Source organism: Triticum aestivum, chromosome 3D, assembly GCF_018294505.1.
Source record: "Triticum aestivum cultivar Chinese Spring chromosome 3D, IWGSC CS RefSeq v2.1, whole genome shotgun sequence".
In the NCBI taxonomy this organism is placed as follows: Eukaryota; Viridiplantae; Streptophyta; class Magnoliopsida; order Poales; family Poaceae; genus Triticum; species Triticum aestivum.
This window is the reverse complement of record NC_057802.1, coordinates 378165923-378187840: the sequence shown is the minus strand read 5'-3', so window position 1 is coordinate 378187840 and position 21918 is coordinate 378165923. Positions and strand designations below refer to the sequence as shown.

The window sequence follows — 21918 nt, the reverse complement described above, 5'->3', positions numbered from 1 at the left end:
AACCCGCAGTCGACGTAGATCCTTCCAACCGGTTTTTCTTCGTCCGGCAATTGCGAACTTCTTGATCCTTGAAGAGCTCCCTTCAAGAACTCAACACCACCGTGCGCGTGCCCCATGGTGGGCGCCAACTGTCGTGGTTTTGTCACGTCAGCTATCCTAGTGTAAGGACTTAGTCGCGAGGCCAACGCATCTACGTGGTAGCTTGAGAGGGGTTGAGCGGAATCGAGAGACGCAACACGGGTTTAGACAGCTTCGGGCCCCGGAAAACATTATCCGGTAACAACCCTACATGTTGTTTGTGGATAGGTCTCATTATGCTCATGAGGGAATCTCCCGTAAACCGGCTCTTGCGTCTAGCCCTAGAGATTGTTTCTTCTTGCTTGTCCCTCTTTGGGGAGCCCTGCCCCTCCTTATATATGTTGAAGGGGCGGGTTACATGTGGAGTCCTATTAGGATTAGGACTAGTCTACCTTCTAATACAAACCGGATACAAGTCCGGGTCTTAACCCCTTGTAAGGTAAATATTCCTTATGCCTTTCCTTGTAAACCGGCCCACCATAGTATGAGCCGGCCTTTCATGAACCGCTCGTTGGGCCACCGGGTCTTGTCGCTCCTCTGACCCGCCTGCCGGATTACCAATGAATCGTAAACCGCCAGGTCCAAGCGGGTCGCCAGTGAATCGCCAAACTCCAGCCTTGTCATACATCCGGCTGTTTATACCGCGGGGTATATCCCCGACACCCTGGTTTTGCCTCGAGACGGCGGCAGAAAGTCCCCAAACTCCTCTTCTTATTTTTTTTCTAGGGCAAATGACAATATATAGTAGAAGAATATTGAGAGGGGACCCATGAGGGGAGTATGTGTGGGATAACATGATCCATATTTGGTTAATCTCATTGAATTTGAACTATTGTTGTACTAGACATATTTGCATGTTATTTATGAATGATTTGTGCTTTTTCTATCCAAAATTTATTGAATTTCGTCGTGTTTGATGAAATTTACCCGGTTAGTTGAAATTTGGTTCAAAATGTATGCGAAGAGCATTGAATGGCTGGCTTTTACATTGATGTCCGGGGACTGATCCCCTGTCCGCATACTGACGTGGTGACCGGTTTGGAGGGAGATGCCCTTACCTAGCATTTTTTCTGAGGGTTTTTCCTTTTTTGAGCAAATTCTTTCCGAGGGTAACCTCGGGCAATCAAAATGAAGCTGGGGATATGAGCTGGATCCAGGGCCCAGGCACAAACCCAGCCCATACCAGCTTCCAGTGAGCTCAAGCCCACCCAGTGAATGGCAAACCCACCTGCTCCACCACTTCGCCACCACCGCTTCCCCCGATGCCGTCGTCGACGATCCGGAGCATCTCCATCACAGTATCTGACGACGACGGCGCCGCGGCGCCCCGGCGTACCCGCGCTGGTCGACGGAAGGTAGTGCGCAGCTTGGGGCAGCGCGCCGTGCGGCTCGTGGCCCGGTGGTGGCCTATCCTCCTGCTCCTCCCGGCCGTCGCGCTGCTACTCTTCGAGGCCTCGCGGCTCCGTGCCTCTCCGAGCCCCGCCCCGCCAGTATCGAGTAGCCTTGGCCGCCTAGACCCGACCACGCGCCTCGTCCATGGCGTGCGCGAGCGTGAGTCCCTTACTCTGTTTCGATCTACTCTAGCCCGTCCCCAAATTCCCCGTGCTCTTGTGGTTCCCAACTCGCAATAAGGTTTGCCACGGATTTGACAAATTGCACTGTAAGAGTCGGCTTTCGTAGTAATTTGATAGTGTGAGTGCTGTATTGCAGAATGTGCTGAGATTATGGTGGTGTCTTAGACTACTTATCTGCACAAACCATTGGATATATCATGGCAACTGGAGATTTGGACGTAGCAGATCGTGCACATTGGGAAATGGCCTTAATAGGATTATGATTCTCGAAGTCTTCTTAGTTTCTTACAAACCAGATGTTTGGATCTTGATAAGTCAAATCGCATGTCCATACTTAAGTAAAGTTGTTCCAAAAAATCAGAGAGCACGTATCATGTCAAATTTGTTTGGCCGAGTGACTATTACTGGCTTATGTACTAAATAATGACTTGATTAGTTTTGTGTTCTTTATGTTAACAGCGTGCCTGAAGGTTCTTAGCCCGAAAAGTATAGAAAATTTGGTATTTCATGAAGGCTCAGGACTTGATGGTGTGGTCAAGAGGATTATATACAAAACTGACGACGACGACTATGACTCACACCACTCTGAGGCAAACTCTACCTATTTACTGCAGCACGCAGAAGCTACCAGGTTCAATTTGTTTACAGGATTCCAAACAGTTCCTGAAAGAGAAGAGAGCTTCAAGGTTCTTATGCTGGCTAACATGTACTATTTTGTGGTTACAAACCTATGCCATTTTAGACCTATTTAATGTGTTTCACTACTTCTCCAGGTGAATGAGACTGTTAGTGTGCACTGTGGTTTCTATAGTGACAATGGCGGTTTCAAAATTTCGGATGATGATGTCAGATACATGAGAACTTGTAAAGTTGTTGTGTCTACCTGCGCATTCGGTGGCGGGGATGATCTATATCAACCTATTGGAATGGTCAATTCTTCTATTGGAAAGGTATTTGAGCATTCAGCATTCTCAGAAATGTCGTTTCTGTGTAAACCATCACATGTGATGGCTCTGAGGATTCAGGATGGATTGACTTATGATAAAGCAGGTCTGCTATGTGGCTTTCTGGGATGCTGTCACACTATCAACTCAAGAAGCTGAAGGAAAATTAACTGGCGACAATGAAATGATAGGAAGGTGGCGTATCATTGTTGTCAAGAATCTCCCCTTTGTGGATCAACGTCTAAATGGGAAAATACCGAAGGTAAATCTGCAGCTGTCATAGTCCATTGTGCCAGCTTCCATATTCTCAAAATACTGGCTCATGTGGGATTTGACCTAATAAAGTACTACCTCCGTCATGGTTTATTGACCCCCTTCGTACTTTGTGCCAAATTTTGACCATAAATTTAACTAACAAAATGCTAATGCATGTCATAAAAAATTATATCGATGGATTCATATTCGAACATAGTTTTCAATGATACTCCCTCCGTTCCCAAATATTCGTCTTTCTGGACATTTCAAATGGTTAGAACATATGGATGTATGTAGACATATTTTAGAGTGTAGATTCACTCATTTTGCTTCGTATGCAGTCATTTGTTGAAATCTCTAGAAAGACAAATATTTGGGAACGGAGGGAGTATAACTTTTTCTACATGTAACTTATATTTTATTAGTTAAAATCATGTCAAGGAAGGGGAGCCTTGGCGCAGTTGTAAAGCTGCTGCCTTGTGACCATGAGGTCACGGGTTCAAGTCCTGGAAACAGCCTCTTGCAGAAATGTAGGGAAAGGCTGCGTACAATAGACCCAAAGTGGTCGGACCCTTCCCCGGACCCTGCGCAAGCGGGAGCTACATGCACCGGGCTGCCCTTAGTTAAAACCATGGTCAAAATATGACCCAAAATACAAAGGGAACTAATAAACCAGGACGGAGGTAGTAGTCTCTCTGTAAAGTGTAAGCCATATTGGCTATTTCTGTTATTTGGTAATAACAACTTCAGTTATGCCCCCTCATAAAGTGAACCGCTTAGATGTTAAATCTGCTGATTTGTGTTTTTGCCTTAATTTTACGTGTGGGATTGCATAACTATGTACATTCTGGTAGTAAAATGCATAGCATCATTTTTGCAGATGTTGACTCACCGACTTTTCCCAGAAGCAAGTTACTCTATATGGGTAGACTCTAAATACCAGTTCAGAAGAGATCCAATAGGAGTGCTTGAAGCACTTCTTTGGAGGACAAACTCTACCTTCGCTATTTCTGAACATGGAGCACGGACTAACATTTATGATGAGGGGAAAGCGATTGTTCAAAAGCACAAGGCTACTCCTGAAGAAGTAGAGGTTCAGCTAACTCAATATCGTCAAGACGGCATGCCAGATGAAAAAAGACTACATGGATTAAAAGGTATGCGTTTAATTTTGACTAATTTAACTTGCACATGTGGATTTTTTTTCTCCAGGCTAATTTCTGCTGAAGCATGGTTGTGGTACGAATATGACCAAGCTTTTTGTTTTCTTTCAGCTTTGGCTGAAGCTTCTATCATTGTGAGGGAGCTGACCCCATTGACGAATCATTTCATGTGTGCTTGGTTCAATGAAGTTGTTCGTTTCACATCTCGGGATCAACTCAGTTTTCCGTATGTACTATGGCGTCTAAACATGCCAGGAATCAACATGTTTCCTGTGTGCACTCGAAGGGACCTTGTGAACAGTTTGGGTCACACAAGGAAAGTAAAACCTCTTACACAGACGAATACAGATTCTTCCACGGCATGACCTTTCTTCTTGTTCATTTGCGGACAGTCAACTAACCGGTGGTTTACGTGGTTCTAGGCTTCCACTTGCCTTGATCCACAGTTTTGTTGTAAATTATTCTTTTGATTTTCTTCCTCGAGAAACATCATGACTTGGTTGTACAAGGACTTGCACCTGTTACACTTCAAAAGCTGTTGCTTTTCTGTATGTTGACATTATTACCTGTACAAATCACGTTTTCTTTTGTTTGGAAGGAGCAGTATTCTTCTTCCATTTTACTGTATGAACGTTACCTCCCAACTTTTCTACTTTTCAAGTGCAATCTTATCCATGACAATTATAAATGAACTCTTTTGCTATGGTTTACGCTGTTACAAACTGTGTATCCGTAGTCCAAGTAGATGCATATCTACTAGAATGTACTTACTGTCATCTGTTCCAAGCTCTAACCATGCTATGCAAACTCTTTTTCTTCTTTTTCTAGAGAACATATCTAGCCCTGTTTTTAGGGAAAACTATTTGTTTTTCTTTAGAATGACTTGAAAAAATTAAGGTTGTTTTTTGAGCAAACAGTCTGTCTTTATTGATAAATTAGACATATATCAGATTAAAAAAAAGAAACAACAAAAAGCCAAGATAAAACAAAAAATTACATCAAGTCCTTTGTAGTCCTTGATTCTACATCCATATCTTGCATCTTAATTTTCCTCGTACATCTAGTCCAGAAACTGCAGAAGACCAAACATGCACAAGCTAAACTATCCTCAAAGGTTTAAAGAGTGCTCCTAATAACATGTAAGAACCTAAGATCGTTGAACGCGTCGAACTAACCTCAAAAGGTTTAAAGAGTCGTATGAGCCGCACACTCCTAGCACAGTAAGAACCTAAGATTGTTGAACACACTATGGCTGAAGGCACACCCCTTGCGAGAAATGTTGTCAAACTAATACTTTGTTGTCGTATTGTCTGGAAAGAAGACCGGGAGCACAAAAGAAAGAATCTCTAGTGATAAGAACATTCTTGACAATACTGCCATCACCGTCGCCAAAATAGGTCGAAGTGCGGATGACAATACTCGACAATGGGAGTCGTCGATCTGCGGGACCAAAACACACACCCCCTTCCCCGTGTAGATCGCATCGTGATGCGGATAGGACCATGAATGACATTGTCTTTAACGTCGAGACTTTGCCGTAAAAGAATCAAACATAGATGAAAAACAAACTAGACCCCGAGCATTGATCCGCAGTTCCCCCCACCTCCGAAAGCCGAAAAGGCGAGCAGGAGGCGAGGGGAACCAACCTAAGCCACAAAAACCTAGTGAAGGACCTTTTTTTTTCTTTGTTGACAACGGCGAAATATAGTAAGGTTGCACTGGCAATTTTTTTTGAGGAGGGAGGGGATGCATTGGCCTACTCGTTTTACTTGGAAGCCCATGAGCAAAGCCCATCTCCTCCTCCTCTTTCCTTCCCTCTCTCCTCCTATCCCCTTCTTATCCGCTTCCACTCTCCCCGCCTCGCCTCCCCGAAAGGAAATGCCAGTGGCATTCCAGTGAACCCGCCCCCGACCTAGGTCCGGACACCGCCGCTGCAATGGCTACGGCCATCTCCGCCTCCGCGCTCCTCTCCTCCGCATTCGCCGGCGATAGGCGCCACCGCCGCGCGGCGAGGCCCGCGCCCCGCCGCGCCGTCCCGGCTGGCCTCACGGTGCGGTGCGAGCAGAGCGACAAGCAGAAGCGGCAGTCACTTTCCGCAGTCGTTCCCCGCGAGCAGCGGTTCATGTTCGAGGGCGACGAGCTCTGCGGACCCGTACGAGCCCCCACTCTCATCTCTTTCTCCTATTCCCTAGTGTTGCAATTCATATTCAGGAAAAGAGTAGTTATGCTATATGACTTTTTTCGGTTTGAAATTCTCAAATGGTTCCTTTCAGTTTCATCAATCCATTCCATCATTAGCCTATCACAGACTCACATGTCACTATACAATGTTCATGCCTCCCTACGTTTCAAAGTGTGGTGAATTTGAACTAAACCACGACGTTTATTTATGATGATAAATAAACTGTCAAAATTAGCTGCTAATAGTTTGTGGTGAACGAAGATTCATGGAAATGAAATAAGAATTTAATACAAGAACGAAGCTAAGATGGTAGAAATGGTTTGCTCTCGTACATCTGGTAAACAAATGCGGCATTGGCTCATCGTGGCCACCCATGTTTCTGTTTAGTGCTTATGCTCATTAAGATCTCAGCATGACTATCTTGTTTATGTTCCACCGGTGTATTGGTATCATGGCTTGCTTGCTTGCTTGCTTGTGTGTGTGTGTGTGTAGCCTTTTCTGTGTAGTAATCTGATCAATCAATTTAATTCGCAGGACATATGGAACACAACATGGTACCCTAAGGCTGCAGATCACGTAACTACCGAGAAGACGTGGTATGTTGTTGATGCAGAGGACAAGATTCTTGGCAGGCTAGCATCTGCTATCGCAGTGCATATGAGAGGGAAAAATGAGCCCACATACACTCCAAGTGTGGACATGGGGGCTTTTGTTATTGTGGTATGTACCGAAGTAGTTTGTATGGTGTTTACAGAATACCGTAGCACAGTGTTTTTTTCAAGGCAAATAAGTTCATAACATTAGCGGGAGGAAAAAATAAGCACCTAAACCCATCTTGATTCTTGAAACCTAGATTATATCATCATGTTAATGTGACTTAAATCATTCCAGAATCTACGGTACATTGCTGAGCTGACATACTGAACTATATGTTTTACATAGGTTAATGCAGAGAAGGTTGCTGTTTCTGGTAAAAAGCGGTCACAGAAGCTCTATAAAAGGCACTCTGGACGGCCCGGTGGAATGAAAGAAGAAACTTTTGATCAGCTTCAGAAAAGGATTCCGGAGAGAATTATCGAACATGCTGTGCGTGGCATGCTTCCTAAGGGCAGGGTAAGAAATCATCTTTTGGCATCTGTTAGTTCTTACCTAATTGGTTGCATCAGGTCTTTTGTGTGCCCCAAAGTTTTATTCGTATTACTAAGAATTAGAAATGCAGATAAATTTATTTAATTAAATATTGCCAATAAGTTTTACCTTGCCATTGGCATGAATGTGGAATTACACCCAGTCCAAAATATTTGCTCTTAACTTAAGTGCTCAGATGACCTGGCTAATAAGTATTGGATTGTGTTCCCTGAAACGCCCATGTTAGCTAGTAGAAAATATCTTGTGTTTCTAAACCCTTGAATCTGCCTACTCTCCTGTTAAGTGCTAGTTTTCTCAGTTCGCCAAATTTACTCTTTTTCTCTGTGATCTTCTCAACCTTTGGACCATTTTGCAGCTGGGAAGAAGACTATTTACCCACCTCAAGGTGTACAAAGGATCAGAGCACCCGCATGTGGCTCAAAAACCTGTTCCACTGCCCATCAGAGACAAAAGAATAATGAAGTCTGGCTAGAGAACCCCTGGATATTGAAAAAAGATACAGCAACCGTGCTTCCCCGCCCAGTGTTAGGAGCGTGACCCGAACATTCATGTCATCTGTCCACAAGAGTGGTGTGTAATTTTTTTGTAATTTAATTATGTTTCTGCAAAAGCTTTCGATTCCTTTCGGTCATAATTATGTCGTATGGTACGATTTGATGGAATCCAAACTCTGAATTTTGGAAGGTGTAAATTTTGACCAGTGGTGAGGTAGGCTCGTTACAGTTTCGTACAATATGGGCGTGTTTGGTTACATTGCCGATTTAGCCTGGCCCGGCGAGTCTGGCTCTCTATTGAGCCGGTTTGAGGGGATGCAGGCCAAAAAAACCAAATGCACATAGTTTGGTTGCCTGTATGCCCCTAGTTGCATGAGACAACCATTTTCGACCCGGCGTTTGGTTGCCCGCATTGCATTAGGCGCACATATGACATTGACATGGTGTTTGGTTGCAACCTGCATAAGGTGTTGTCACCACTTCTAACTAGTGGTGAGCTTACACACAGAATCTGAACATGTAGCGCCATCTACTTAAACAAATGACAGTTCATCCTAACTACTATCAAATGACAGTTCAAATTATTAACAGCCATTGGCTAAATAGGGGATAGTCCATCGGTGCTACCAGATCCTCCTCTTCCTCTCCTCTTCTTCTACTTCTGCTTCTGCTTCAGTTGCTGCTTGTGCTACTGCTGTTGCTGCTTCTTGTTCTTCTTCCATCTTCTTCAAATCCTGCACTGACATCTGTTAAGCCACATTGCCTCTACCCACTCCAACCTTTTGTTTTTCCAAGCGTCATTGTCAAATGCCTTCATACCATGGCCGAAGCTAACAACATCGTCAGGCTCGACATCTTCCTCCTCAGGCACGTGTTCATCAAAGCCCCACTGGAGGATCCAGTTATGCAGAATGCAACAAGCAAGAACTAGCTTAACCTGAGTGGAGTATGGGTGGAATGGCTTCTGATCCAGGATCTTAAACCTATTCTTCAGACCTCCAAATGCCCTCTCAACAGTTACTCTAAGGCTGGAGTGTCTGAGATTAAACAACTCCTATGCAGTCCTAGGATAGTTCCTACTAGAGAACTCGTTGAGATGGTACCTTGTTTTTCTGAAGGGTGGAAGAATACCCGGCCGACATGCATAGCCAGCATCTCCAAGGTAGAACTTGCCGTCGGGGATGTTGATCCCATCAGGTCGACTCATGCTGTCAGTGAGAATGTTAGCATCATGCGCTGACCCCTCCCAGCCAGCCAGCACATATGTGAACTTTAGATCAAAGTCAACAGCAGCAAGCACATTCTGGCTTGTGTAGTGCTTCCTCCCCTGTATGCTGCTGACTGTGACCTAGGAACTCTGGCAGTGACATGAGTACCATCTATTGCCCCAATGCAATCCTGAAAATGGCATCACAAGCATGTGTTAGTGCTCAACTTGAACAATACAAGCATATCAAGCCATGAAAAGTGTATATTGTCAATTCTCACCTTGAAGTATGGATACCATCTTGGGCTTCCGCGAATCTTGGGTGGAGTCTGGCCAGATGGTCTCCTGATCATCTCTCCTCTAAGCTCCCCAACAGCATAAAGCACCTGCTTGAAGTACCTAGAGGTGGTCTCCATTGATCTCCTGAACGTGTTGTGAATGACCCTGAACCTCTGTTTATGGCCAACAACATGGAGGAACATGCACACTTGCTCTTCGACACTGGTTGTTACAGCCCCTGCTCCTGAAGGTCTCGACAAGTCTGGCAAATGGTGCTCTTTTCATTCTAAGCATCCACAGAGCCTCGACGTCATTGCAGTTGTAGATGTAGTTCAGACTTTGGATCCTCTCCTGTTCCCCGGGAAACAATGGACCATAGCGGATCAAAGGTCTCACAACACGACGAACAGCTCTCTAGTGCATGAACATGACCCATGCCTGAATCACACTAATCAGTACTGCTGCCTGGATTATCAGCCTCATCTGTGCGTCCATAACCTAGTCGACATCGACGGTTCGTTCAGTGGGAAATCGATCCTACACCTAGCTTAACGGCCTAACCACTGAGCTAACAAAGGGGGGAGGGGTGCTGCTTACCGGCATCGGAGACGAGGACGGCGTAGGGGGAGCCATGGCACAGACTAGGTCGACCAGACGGTGGCCAACAGCAAGGGCAGCACCAGATCCGCCGCAAACGCCACCGCCTCTTCCGCCGCCGCCGCCTATAGCACAGATCTGAAATCGCAGCCGCCGCCGGTGGTGAGGCAGTAGGGAAGAAAGGGGGGCAGTGGCTATGGGTGAGCGAGTGAAAGGGGGGTGAGGCTAATTTGGCGCCGGGACGGCGCGCCAGATTTCCATCTCCCGCCATCCCCCCTCGCCCTCGCCTCGCTCCCGCCCATGCAACCTTGCGTCGCACTCAGCTTGGCTCACGAGAAACTGCCGATCCGAGCGTTTCCAGCGAGCCAGGCTCTGGGCTGCTTTGAGGAGTGTGCGATGCAGGCCCAACAGGAAAACCAGGCAACCAAACAGGCCTCTCCCTTCCCGCGCGGGCCTGGTTGGGCTCGATGCGGGCAACCAAACACGCCCTATATATTATCTGCGAATTAGGTATTTTGATTTGGAAGTCACAACACCATGACCAATGGTGAGGTAGGCTTGTTACCCGGCCTGGCAGGGGGCAGCAAAAGATCTTGTGAGAAATCATCACCGTGCCCAGCGTAGCTGGCGTCGGGAGTAACTTTAGCAGTAACATAAGGTCCAACTCCACAAATTTGCTTATGTGACAATGATTTAGTGAGGAGAGAGATGAATTGAATAACATAACTAGTTACTCATACTATGAGTAACATCATACATACCAAGATACGATGAGTCTACAAGCTAATAAATGAAGTGTTGCATGACACCACGCATATGTTACTCTCCACTATGTAGGTAGTAACATATGCATGTTACTAGTCGAAGTTACTCCCCACTGTGACTAGTCTGAGAAACGCGCTGCTGCCATTGTAGGTTGCGAGTTGCAGATGGCCATTGCCGCTGCAACCGACACCCCTGCGCGGGTTGGCGGAGCGTGGATTGAGGGCGAGGGCCATGCGGCGGGCCGAGCACGACGTGGATGGGTGGCTCGATTTTTTTTGCATTCATGCCACTCCTATGCATTGGGCGCAAATGTTCCCAACGACTGTCCGCCCTTCGGACGCTGCCCACCTTGCGACCCGAACGGATAAATGTGCGCATCTGTTTGGGGTCTAGCATTTTTTTGGCGCGGAATTAAGAAGCTTTATTGCATGAGAGAGATACGGTTACATTCATCCAAAAGGCTACTAACTAAGAAGGATGGGCAGGAGCCCAGACAACAATCTGAAACTGGTAGTGAAGTTGCATGTTTCGCACAAAGATCAGCCGGACTATTAGCTTCTCTTGTGACATGTTGTACCGAAAACGAGACAAAATTTGAGGCTCTTTCCTTGATTTCGTCGAAGATAGGCACCACAATTGATCTAGGACTGTGATGCGAGTTCCAGAGGTTCGCTACCTCGCAATCCACCTCCATTACCACGTGCGAGAAGCCCCTCAGCTAGGAAAATATTACTCCTTCTCGCAATGCAAGGATTTCGGCAATGAAGGGGTCTGAAACACCGGGTATAGGCTTCCTCCATGCGCCCAAGAAGGATAGGTGATACGGGGCTAACCCGGTGTAGGCCGATCTTTCACGATTGGAGTGGATTCCCTCAAAGAATACGATGAACACGGGGAAGAACGGAGAGAAATCACAAGGGGAAACACTCAAGAAGAAGTCCAATCACACATCCACTAGACAATCAAACACACAAGATCCACAAGGTACATGAACAACAAAAGGAAAGATACAAGGTAAAGTTCATCTCCATGAGGAGGTCTTGATGATATCCTAGACGGATCTTCCCGTGAGGGGTCTTGATGATATCCTGCGGGATCTTCTCACATGGAGGTCTTGAACTCCATGGGAGTGGTAGTCTCTCTCTCTCTCTCAAGAGTAGAGGTAGGTAGGAGCAAAGCTCACATACAAATGAGCTATCATATTTGCTAACCCTAGAAAGGAGGTGGAGGTGGAGTATATATAGTCTAGGGCCACGAAGGGGTAAGTGAGGAGGGGATACATGGGCCTCTGGCCTGGTTAGGCACGCGTAGGTGCCGGACGTCCGGGCTGGGGGCCGGATGTCCGGGGCTTCGGGATGAGACGGATGTCCGGGGTCTCGGCCAGATGTCCGGGCTGAAGTGACAGTTCGGTTGCTCTCTGGATACGCCGCTGCCGGATTTCCGGGGGAAATGCCGGATGTCCGGGCTGTCGGGAGGCGCCGGATGTCCAGGGTTGGCGTCGGATGTCCGGCCACTGAAGCTTGTTCAGCTGACTACTAGTGCAGCTGTTGGGCGGCTACATAGGCGCCGGATGTCTGGCCTCTGGCCCGGATGTCCGGCCGCTGTAGCTTCAGCATCTCCGTCTTCTTCCGTCGTCGCTTCCATGCTTCCCTCGCGGATGGTGTAGTTGTTCTTTAGCGCTTGCACTCCTCCTCGTTGTCCGTGAAGCTCGGACAATACCTATGCATGCACACGAGAGGGGCGTCAAGTAGTATACCATCCTCGAAGGGGTCAAGTGAGCACGCATAAAGGAGATGATTCACCTTTGTGTATGTGAAGTAGATGTCGCAAGTGTCACTTGCCAAACAGACTCTTGACATGGTGATGTCCGTAGGATGCTCCGCATCATCTCCCCCCCTTGGGAAAGATCCGACCTCGGAACGAAAACCAAATCACCATGGGAAAGAGATGGCTTCGCCGTGTAGAAGTGGACGTTCACCAAGTACGCGTCATCTTGAAGCTCGAAATGGGCACTCTCCAATGTCGCACCGTCTTGTGATTCCTTCAAAAGGAGTAAGGACAACAAACACTTGGAAAAATAAATGTGGTTAGCGTTAGTGCAAAACCAAGCATTCAAGAGGTGAGTCACCAAACAAGTGTCATCATCATGCAAAGCATATGGTGTGACAAAGGATTGTGACATGGCATGTAAGCATATCAATCGAGCATAAGCAAATATATCATGGGGACAAGCATGTAATTGTGAGGTAGAGATGCAAATATGTGTGGCAAGAGAATAAGCATCTACCTTAAACTCATAGCAAGCATTCACAAAGCGCTCAATGAAAGGTCTATGGTAGGCATAGGAATCATTCACAACACCTAAGAAGATGAGATGTCTAAACACATGGGTCAAGTGCAAGACAATCCAAGCATAACGTGCATAGGGTGTAGTGAATATAGTGTGGCACTCAACACAATAGAAAGAGCAATTGTTCATCATGTGTGAGGCAATCAAGCTAAGCATGTAGCAATCAATGGGACATGGCATATGTGAAAAAATGACATTGTTGCAACCAAACATATGATAGGAGCAAGTAATCCAAGAATTGGATGCAACACACAAGGTAAATATGTCATGAGGCATGGAAAGGTGAAAATGACAAGTCGAAGCAAGATCTCTAACGTGTGTGCAATCAAATGGTCCAAGATGACCAATAAGTCGCATGGTGCAAGCAACACAAGTAGTATGATCCACAATAGCCATGCTCATGGTTTGGGGGTTCTCGAAAGAGAAGGATATCACCTTGAAAACGTGTCCTTGTGCATCCTTCACAATGCCGAAGCACAAGCAAGTGCGATGTAGAATCATCGTAGTAGAAGGTGGTTCGCTCTCAAGAGCTCGAATGGTCAGCTCACATGAAGTGGAAGTCGACACAAAGTCCAAGTATCCTACACATGCACACAACAACAAAAAAGAACGTATGCGCATGGTAGATAAACACATCATCCATCATGATGGTTCTCTTCTCTTGCACATAACCATTAGAAGCACAAGTCCATGAATAATATGACGCAATAATGGCTATATTCATGGCACTAGGTATATGGTGCAAAGAAGTAAGGCAAGCATGCTTCACAAGTAATATGTCAAAATCTCCAAATATATGTGAGAATGCTATGGGGGCAAACTCATTATCAACACTAAAAGCATTGTTGCACTCAATACATGGCAAATCATCTAGCATGAGATAGACAACCCATGGAGATGGATGACAAGAAGCAATAACAATCATGTGCAACGCATGGAAATGGTTGTCATCAACCGCATGAAATAAGAAAGTATGAATCATTGGTGATGCAACATAAGCGAGCATATCAATCATGTCGTGCAAACTAGTGGAGCGAAGATGCAACACACTAAAGGAAATCATGGCAATCATGTCATGTGAGCAAATAGTGGATATAGGAAATGCACATGACATATCGCAAGCACGAACACAAAGCAAGCTCATAGTATCATCATAGGTATGGGGCACAAAACAAACATGGCAATAACAAGTGATATCTCCACCACGCTTGCAAATACACATACAAGTACTAGAATCAATCATCATGTGTAATGCAAAGCATGGGTCACAAATGCATGTCAAAGGCATAGGAATGAGCATATCATGCAAAGTGAACATTGCAAGATGGGCATATAATATGTAATGGACAATAACCCATAACCATGTGAGGGCCATGTAGACGAAATGCGCGAAGTATTTGCGTGAAGAGAGCGGTGGGAAAGCTAATCCACGTGATCCCAAGTCATCGTTGCTCTCTAGAGCTCATTTTGTCAACTCATGGGATTGTGAGGTTGACAAGTAAGCATGGGTACCTACACATAAGAGACACAAACCAAAGAAATTGTGTGCGTGGTAAATGTACACATCATCAATCATGATGTGTATGTGCACGTGAGAGTTAGCACAAGATAAGAATCGCTCAAAGAAATTGGAAACATGGTATAAGAACATGTCATCCATCATGAAAGAATAGTTGTTATGTATGACATGATGGGGACACAAATTGAGCGGGCAAGTATATGGCACATCAATAGCATTTTCATTCATGGGGAGCATATGGTGCACATAATTATGAGGATCATGCAATGGATGGGAGTGATCAAAATCTCCAAACATGTATGAGGAAACTATGGGGGTCTCCTCATGAGCAATATCGGAAACATCATATGGAGAAAATGGACAACATCCAAAACAATGCATATCCGAAGGTAGGTGGTCATGGCATGGCATATGAGATAAATGATACAAAGGGAGCATATCAATATCATCACAAGAAAAACAAATGCCAATAACCATGGGCTTGTCATCTATGCCATAAGTGCAAATTGGGTTTATTTTAATGGCATATGCATAGTTACTACGAAGAGATTGCAAATATGACATATTGTTGATCTCATGCATAGCATATGACAAGTCAAGCGGATTGTCAAACATGATGTGACCTAAAGAATTGTCACAAGAAATCCTATGTAACATGGCATCACAACTAATAGACTCCACACGAGAATCATCATACTCATCGTAAATGGGCAAGAAATCATCACATGAGGAAGTCGCACTAGCATGAAGCATGGAAATAGGTTGATCAACATCAATGCAAGCAATCAATGTCAAGAATGTCCACTAGTGGAACTAGAGCATCACCTTCACCTATGTTGCCTTTTTCATTCCACTCAAGTGGTGTAGGTGAGGTGGGAAAGACCAAATGGTGGTAATCTTCATCTTGATGGAACCATGTGGGGGTGCATCATATTCCACCATGGCCATCGTCTTGTCCAAAGGGAGGACATAGTCGTCGCGAATCGGCGCGTCATCATATATTGGACCTAGCACCAAATGATAAGACACAATAGAGGTAGAGGTCAAGTTGTTAGAAATGCAAATGGCCTCACGAGACCTATCAACTATCACACTCTCTCTATGTGGTGGTTCACTCACTCCCTCAAGGTAGGTGCACTCAATCTCATGTATGGTGGAGTCACTCATCTCACTCAAGTGGTGGGGGTTGGGGCTCTCCTCACATGGGAATTGGGGCAACTCGTCATATATGGGGCTAGTGGTGAACTCACTCTCACTCTCAATATGGTGGCACAAGTCACTCAAGTCATCATACGTCGCCGTGGTCGAAGGGAAAATCCCATGCTCAACCATCTCGTCGTCGTCGCCGTGGATGAAGGTCGAAGATGGCACATCATCACTCTCGCCTCCTAAGATGGAAGCATCATCCTTGCTCATCACCATGTCTCTAGCCTCCAAAGCTTGGTCCTTGAAGGTCTCCATAGTCGTAGTCGTCGTCGCACCGTCTTGAAAAAGAGTCGAAGTAGACTCGGCACCATCAATGCCACAAAGAGGGATGTCGATGAAGTCAAACTTGGGAGCATCGTCTTGGAGCTCGTCAGGCTTGGACATCTTGGTGGTACTATCCTCATGCTCGTAGTCGTAGAGCTTGGTCATCGCGAAGTGTGCTTGGGGTGGAGAAGCCTTGGCCTTCATAAGTTCTTGTTCCGCCTTGAGAGCACCAATGTAGTTGTCATCGAGGGACTTGTAGTTCTCAAGAAAGATAGTCTTTGTGATGTCGTTGTGAAATCCCATCATGAAGTGGAACTTCATAGAAATGGGGTCGTCCACGCCGGCTCGTCGCAAGGCATTCTTCATCTCCTTGAAGTTCGCGTTGATGGACTTGGATCCTTGGATGGTGTTCTCCAATTGGCGTAGAAGTTGTTCCGTGTACGTTGGGGGCACGAACTCTCGCCGCAAAGCTCTCTTCGTCTTGGGGCAACTCATGTCATAGCCATCCGAAGGTGTGTGAAGCCACCATGTGGACGCGTAGTCGTGGAAGTTCCTTGTGGCGTACTTCACTTGATCTTTTGGAGGAACATGATGTATCTTGAGGTAGTCGTCCATTAAGTGCTCCCACTCGAGATACTCCTCGGGTTCTTGAGTCCCATAGAAAGGAATCGTGTTGTCGATGTCGAGGTCGTAGTAGCTCGTGGAAGTCGTGGACTTGAGCTTGGGGAGCTTCTCTTGAGCGTAGTCTTGAGGTTCTTGTTGGCGAAGATGCCGTATGTCCATAGGCGAAGATGCCTTGAAGTCGCTTGGCGAAGATGCCAAGGGACATGGTGAAGTCGTTGAGCGGTTGTTGGTGTAGAGCTCTTGACCTTCACGTTCTCGTCGGTGATTGTGTCGATGCCGATGGGACCTTGCCGGAGATGGTAGCTCGGAAGCATGTGCATTTGAGCATCGTCTCGAAGACGAGGAAGATCGATTGTAGGACTTGATGAGGGCCTTGATCTCTTCCATTTGAGCATCCATCTTGTTGTCGGTGGAGTTTGTCGTGGCATCGAACTCGTTGTTGTTGTTGTAGACCGAAGGTGAAATGCCTTGCCTATCCATCACAAGACTCGAGTAGAGGTGAGTAAAAAATGAGATAAACAATACCAAGTTACCTTTTCCCAAAGTTGAGGATGTATCCCATTTCACTCAATGTGAAATGAAAGAATAGTGGAATTGGTACAGGACTTGTTCACTCACACCTATAAAGTAAAGCTTATGGAGTAGCTTGGTTAGGATAGTGACACAAAAAATTTGATGCAAAATGTTAGCAAGAGTCAATAATGTTGAAAGAGATTCACAAATTCGCAAGTGAAACAAGTAGACCAATAGCAAAGAATGGCACACGGAAACACACACACAGAGATAGATAAATGGGGTCGTGCAACCAAGGAATGAGCACAAAATGTGGAGTCCATGGAAAACGCTCGTGTTGCACAACTCAAGAGAGATGCTAGCATGATTTCTCAATGGGCGGATACGACACTTGTGCACAACCTATAAGATGCAAAATATATCAAGTTTCTATCCCAAGTATGCTATGTATGTTTGGTGTTTCGGTGCTCTTCTCAAGATGATCCAAGATGATCAAGTATGATACCATATGATATATTGTAATGCACTATGATACGATGCTATGGCTCTTGCGTACAAGCTCTTTGTTCACTCTTTTTATTTGCTTAAAAGCTTATTCTTTTTTTTTATATGGCCACTTTGTGAAATGCACAAACCAAGATAGCAATTGTGTATATGCGGGAACAAACTTTTGGCACATGAGATGATATGATGATACCAATATGATATGGTATGTATGCAATGGAATGGCGGATCACTAATGTGCACGAGTAACATTGCCGGCAATACTCAAAGGCTAGTCTCGATGGGCAAGTGACGCAAAATGGGCTAGGGGTTAGCAATGCAATTGCAAGGGGAATATACAATGGTGTCGTCGAGTTTACCGTCCATATGTACGATGACGACCTCGTGGCGGTGATGAGTGGCGGTGTTCTCGACGTCGAACCGTTCCTAATTAGCCGAAACACATTAGGAAACGAAAAAAAACACGAACTCAAGATCTCAAATGTCAAATGTCAAAATGGTGGTAGCGGGAATGTGGTGGTGGTTGCGGAAGTATTGGTGGAAACCCGGTCAAAATGGGTTAAGGTGGTGGAAGGGTATGATGGGCAAGCCTATGCGGAAGTTATGGTGGTGGTTGATGAATAAGCAACCGTCCCTAAGTAGCCGAAACACCTTAGGAGACTTGAATCACTACTCAAGCAACCACAAATGCGATGGGGAACAAAATGGGTTAGGTTGCGGAAGGCTATGGAGGTTTTGCGGATGATATGGTGGAGGGCCTAGGCAAACTTGCCAAATTTTGGAAAATTTGATGGATTCAAATGATTATGATGGTATTTTTATGGGATGAGGGATGTCAATAGCTTCAAAACGAGCTAAAGAACATCAAAATCGGACTCCGGATGAATTAGTTATGGTCAAAACGGTGAAACACGGGAGGCTGAAATCTACAGGGGTCGGACATCCGGGGTTGGGTCCGGATTTCCAGGGTCAGTGTCCAGAACCATGCAGATTTGGCGCTCCAGGAGCCAGATGTCCGGCTTGGGGCCCGGATGTCCGGCCTGTGGCCCGGATGTCCGGCCCTACGATTCCAGATCGGGATTTGGACTTCGAAACTCGATTTGGGGCGGAAATTGATGATTTCGGGGGCAAAATTGGGGAGATTTCGTGGATGGAAGGTGGGGAAACTTGGGGAGATGCTAGATCCACTTGAAACCAAGCAAAATCCATGGATCAAAATCAACAAAACATCATCAAACCAACAAATCACAAAAAAAATTGGGGGCTATTTTTTGTGGGGATTTTCAAATTTAGGACGAAATCAAGCAAAAGAAGGCTAGAAAATGGTGGGAGGGACTCCAAATACGTGATAAACGTGGCTCATGATACCATATGATACGGGGCTAACCCGGTGTAGGCCGATCTTTCACGATTGGAGTGGATTCCCTCGAAGAACACGATGAACACAGGGAAGAATGGAGAGAAATCACAAGGGGAAACACTCAAGAACAAGTCCAATCACACATCCACTAGACAATCCAACACACAAGATCCAGAAGGTACATGAACAACAAAAGGAAAGATACAAGGTAAAGTTCATCTCCATGAGGAGGTCTTGATGATATCGTAGATGGATCTTCCCGTGAGGGGTCTTGATGATATCCCGCAGGATCTTCTCACATGGAGGTCTTGAACTCCATGGGAGTGGTAGTCTCTCTCTCTCTCAAGAGTAGAGGTAGGTAGGAGCAAAACTCACATACAAATGAGCTATCATATTTGCTAACCCTAGAAAGGAGGTAGAGGTGGAGTATATATAGTCTAGGGCCACGAAGGGGTAAGTCAGGAGGGGATACATGGGCCTCTGGCCCGGTTAGGCACGCTCAGGTGCCGGAAGTCCGGGCTGGGGGCCGGATGTCCGGGGCTTCGGGATGAGCCGGATGTACAGGGTCTCGGCCGGATGTCCGGGCTGAAGTGGTAGTTCGGTTGCTCTCTGGATATGCCGCTGCCGGATTTCCGGGGGAAATGCCGGATGTCCGGGCTGTCTGAGGCGCCGGATGTCCGCGGCTGGCGCCGGATGTCCGACCACTGAAGCTTGTTCAGCCGACTGTTGGTGCAGCTGTTGGGCGGCTGCACAGGCGCCAGTTGTCCAGCCTCTGGCCCGGATGTCCGGCCGCTGTAGCTTCAGCAGCTCCGTCTTCTTCCGTCGTCGCTTCCATGCTTCCCTTGCGGATGGTGTAGTTTTTATTTGGTGCTTGCACTCCTCCTCGTCGTCCGTGAAGCTCGGACAATACCTATGCATGCACATGAGAGAGGTGTCAAGTAGTGTACCATCCTCGAAGGGGTCAAGTGAGCACGTGTAAAGGAGATGATTCACCTTTGTGTATGTGAAGTAGATGTCGCACGTGTCACTTGCCAAACGGACTCTTGACATGGTGATGTCCGTAGGATGCTCCGCATCAATAGGTGTGAGCGAGTGATACATCTCCGTCGTATCTATAATTTTTGATTGTTCCATGCCAATATTCTACAACTTTCATATACTTTTTGGCAACTTTTTATATTATTTTTGGGACTAACATATTGATCCAGTGCCCAGTGCCAGTTCCTGTTTGTTGCATGTTTTATGTTTCGCAAAATATCCATATCAAACGGAATCCAAACGGGATAAAAACGGATGGAGAATTATTTTGGAATATTTGGAGAATTCCGGAAGAAGAATCAACGCGAGACGGTGCCCGAGGTGGCCACGAGGCAGGGGGCGCGCCTGCCCCCCTGGGCGCGCCCCTGATCCTCGTGGTCCACCCGTAAGGCGGTTGATGCCCTTCTTCGGCCGCAAGAAAGCTAATTTTTGGGAAAAAATCACGGCGAAGGTTTCAGTCCAATCGGAGTTACGGATTTCCATATATATACGAAATGGTGAAAGAGCAGGAGGGGAGAACGCAGAAACAGAGAGACAGATCCAATATCGGAGGGGCTCTCGCCCCTCCCACGCCATGGAGACCATGGACCAGAGGGGAAACCCTTCTCCCATCTAGGGAGAAGGTCAAGGAAGAAGAAGAAGGAGGGGGGCTCTCCCCCCTCGCTTCCGGTGGCGCCGGAACACCGCCGGGGGCCATCATCATCACTGCGATCTACACCAACACCTCCGCCATCTTCACCAACATCTCCATCACATTCCCCCCTCTATCTACAGCGGTCTACTCTCCCGCAACCTGCTGTACCCTCTACTTGAACATGGTGCTTTATGCTTCATATTATTATTCAATGATGTGTTGCCATCCTATGATGTCTGAGTAGATTTTCGTTGTCCTATCGGTGGTTGATGAATTGCTATGATTGATTTAATTTCCTTGTGGTTATGTTGCTGTCCTTTGGTGCCCATCATATGAGCGCGCGCGTGGATCACACCATAGGGTTAGTTGTATGTTGATAGGACTATGTATTGGAGGGCAAGGGTGACAGAAGCTTCAGCCTAGCATAGAAATTGATGCATACGGGATTGAAGGGGGACCAATATATCTTAATGCTATGGTTGGGTTTTACCTTAATGAACATTAGTAGTTGCGGACGCTTGCTAATAGTTCCAATCATAAGTGCATAGAATTCCAAGTCAGGGATGACATGCTAGCAGTGGCCTCTCCCACATAAAACTTGCTATCGGTCTAGTAAACTAGTCAATTGCTTAGGGACAATTTCGCAACTCCTACCACCACTTTTCCACACTCGCTATATTTACTTTGTTGCTTCTTTATCTAAACAGCCCCTACTTTTTATTTACGCTCTCTTTATATTCTTGCAAGCCTATCCGAAAACACCTACAAAGTACTTATAGTTTCATACTTGTTCTAGGTAAAGCGAACGTCAAGCGTGCGTAGAGTTGTATCGGTGGTTGATAGAACTTGAGGGAATATTTGTTCTACCTTTAGCTCCTCGTTGGGTTCGACACTCTTACTTATCGAAAGAGGCTACAATTGATCCCCTATACTTGTGGGTTATCAGCGAGCTACCCCTCCCGCGCCTCACACCTGAAAACTAGGTGTCAAAAGCGCCGTCCGTGTTGATTTTTTTCCACCCCGACTGTGGCGGTATCCAGCTCTGGGCATCGGAGTTGCGCCACTGGTCTGTAGGAAGAGCTAGCAGTGCTAAATCATCTCGAGCCCGTTTGATCACCTGGGTAGGGTCATAACCTTCCTCGTCATGTGTCCAACGATTCAATGAGGTCCAAATGGAGTACATGATCCTAATGATCTTGCATCTATCCGGGTCTGAGAA

At 46.2% G+C, this 21918-nt stretch overlaps 2 protein-coding genes across 2 annotated transcripts; both read left to right on the top strand.

The window, feature by feature from the left end:
- Nucleotides 1–1279: 1279 nt before the first annotated feature.
- Nucleotides 1280–4641, top strand: LOC123079013 (probable hexosyltransferase MUCI70). The gene is made up of 6 exons (XM_044501682.1): nt 1280–1629; nt 2112–2338; nt 2426–2602; nt 2703–2858; nt 3732–4008; nt 4126–4641. The coding sequence occupies exons 1-6, from the start codon at nt 1341–1343 to the stop codon at nt 4377–4379; spliced, it is 1380 nt and encodes a 459-aa protein (XP_044357617.1). The 5' UTR covers nt 1280–1340; the 3' UTR covers nt 4380–4641.
- Nucleotides 4642–5840: 1199 nt separating this feature from the next.
- On the top strand, nt 5841–8036 carry LOC123079012 (50S ribosomal protein L13). Its single transcript, XM_044501681.1, has 4 exons — nt 5841–6166; nt 6731–6916; nt 7139–7309; nt 7701–8036. Exons 1-4 carry the CDS (start codon nt 5951–5953, stop codon nt 7815–7817), a joined length of 690 nt encoding a protein of 229 aa, XP_044357616.1. The 5' UTR covers nt 5841–5950; the 3' UTR covers nt 7818–8036.
- The last annotated feature ends 13882 nt before the right edge of the window (nt 8037–21918 follow it).

Bases quoted from the DNA above. Each gene is read 5' to 3' on its own strand.
- LOC123079013 (XM_044501682.1), top strand. From the start codon at position 1,341: ATGCCGTCGTCGACGATCCGGAGCATCTCCATCACAGTATCTGACGAC. The intron at 2,339-2,425 runs GTTCTTATGCTG...CTACTTCTCCAG, and splicing joins AAAGAGAAGAGAGCTTCAAG to GTGAATGAGACTGTTAGTGT. The intron at 2,859-3,731 runs GTAAATCTGCAG...TCATTTTTGCAG, and splicing joins TAAATGGGAAAATACCGAAG to ATGTTGACTCACCGACTTTT.
- LOC123079012 (XM_044501681.1), top strand. From the start codon at position 5,951: ATGGCTACGGCCATCTCCGCCTCCGCGCTCCTCTCCTCCGCATTCGCC. The intron at 6,917-7,138 runs GTATGTACCGAA...TGTTTTACATAG, and splicing joins TGGGGGCTTTTGTTATTGTG to GTTAATGCAGAGAAGGTTGC. The intron at 7,310-7,700 runs GTAAGAAATCAT...ACCATTTTGCAG, and splicing joins GCATGCTTCCTAAGGGCAGG to CTGGGAAGAAGACTATTTAC.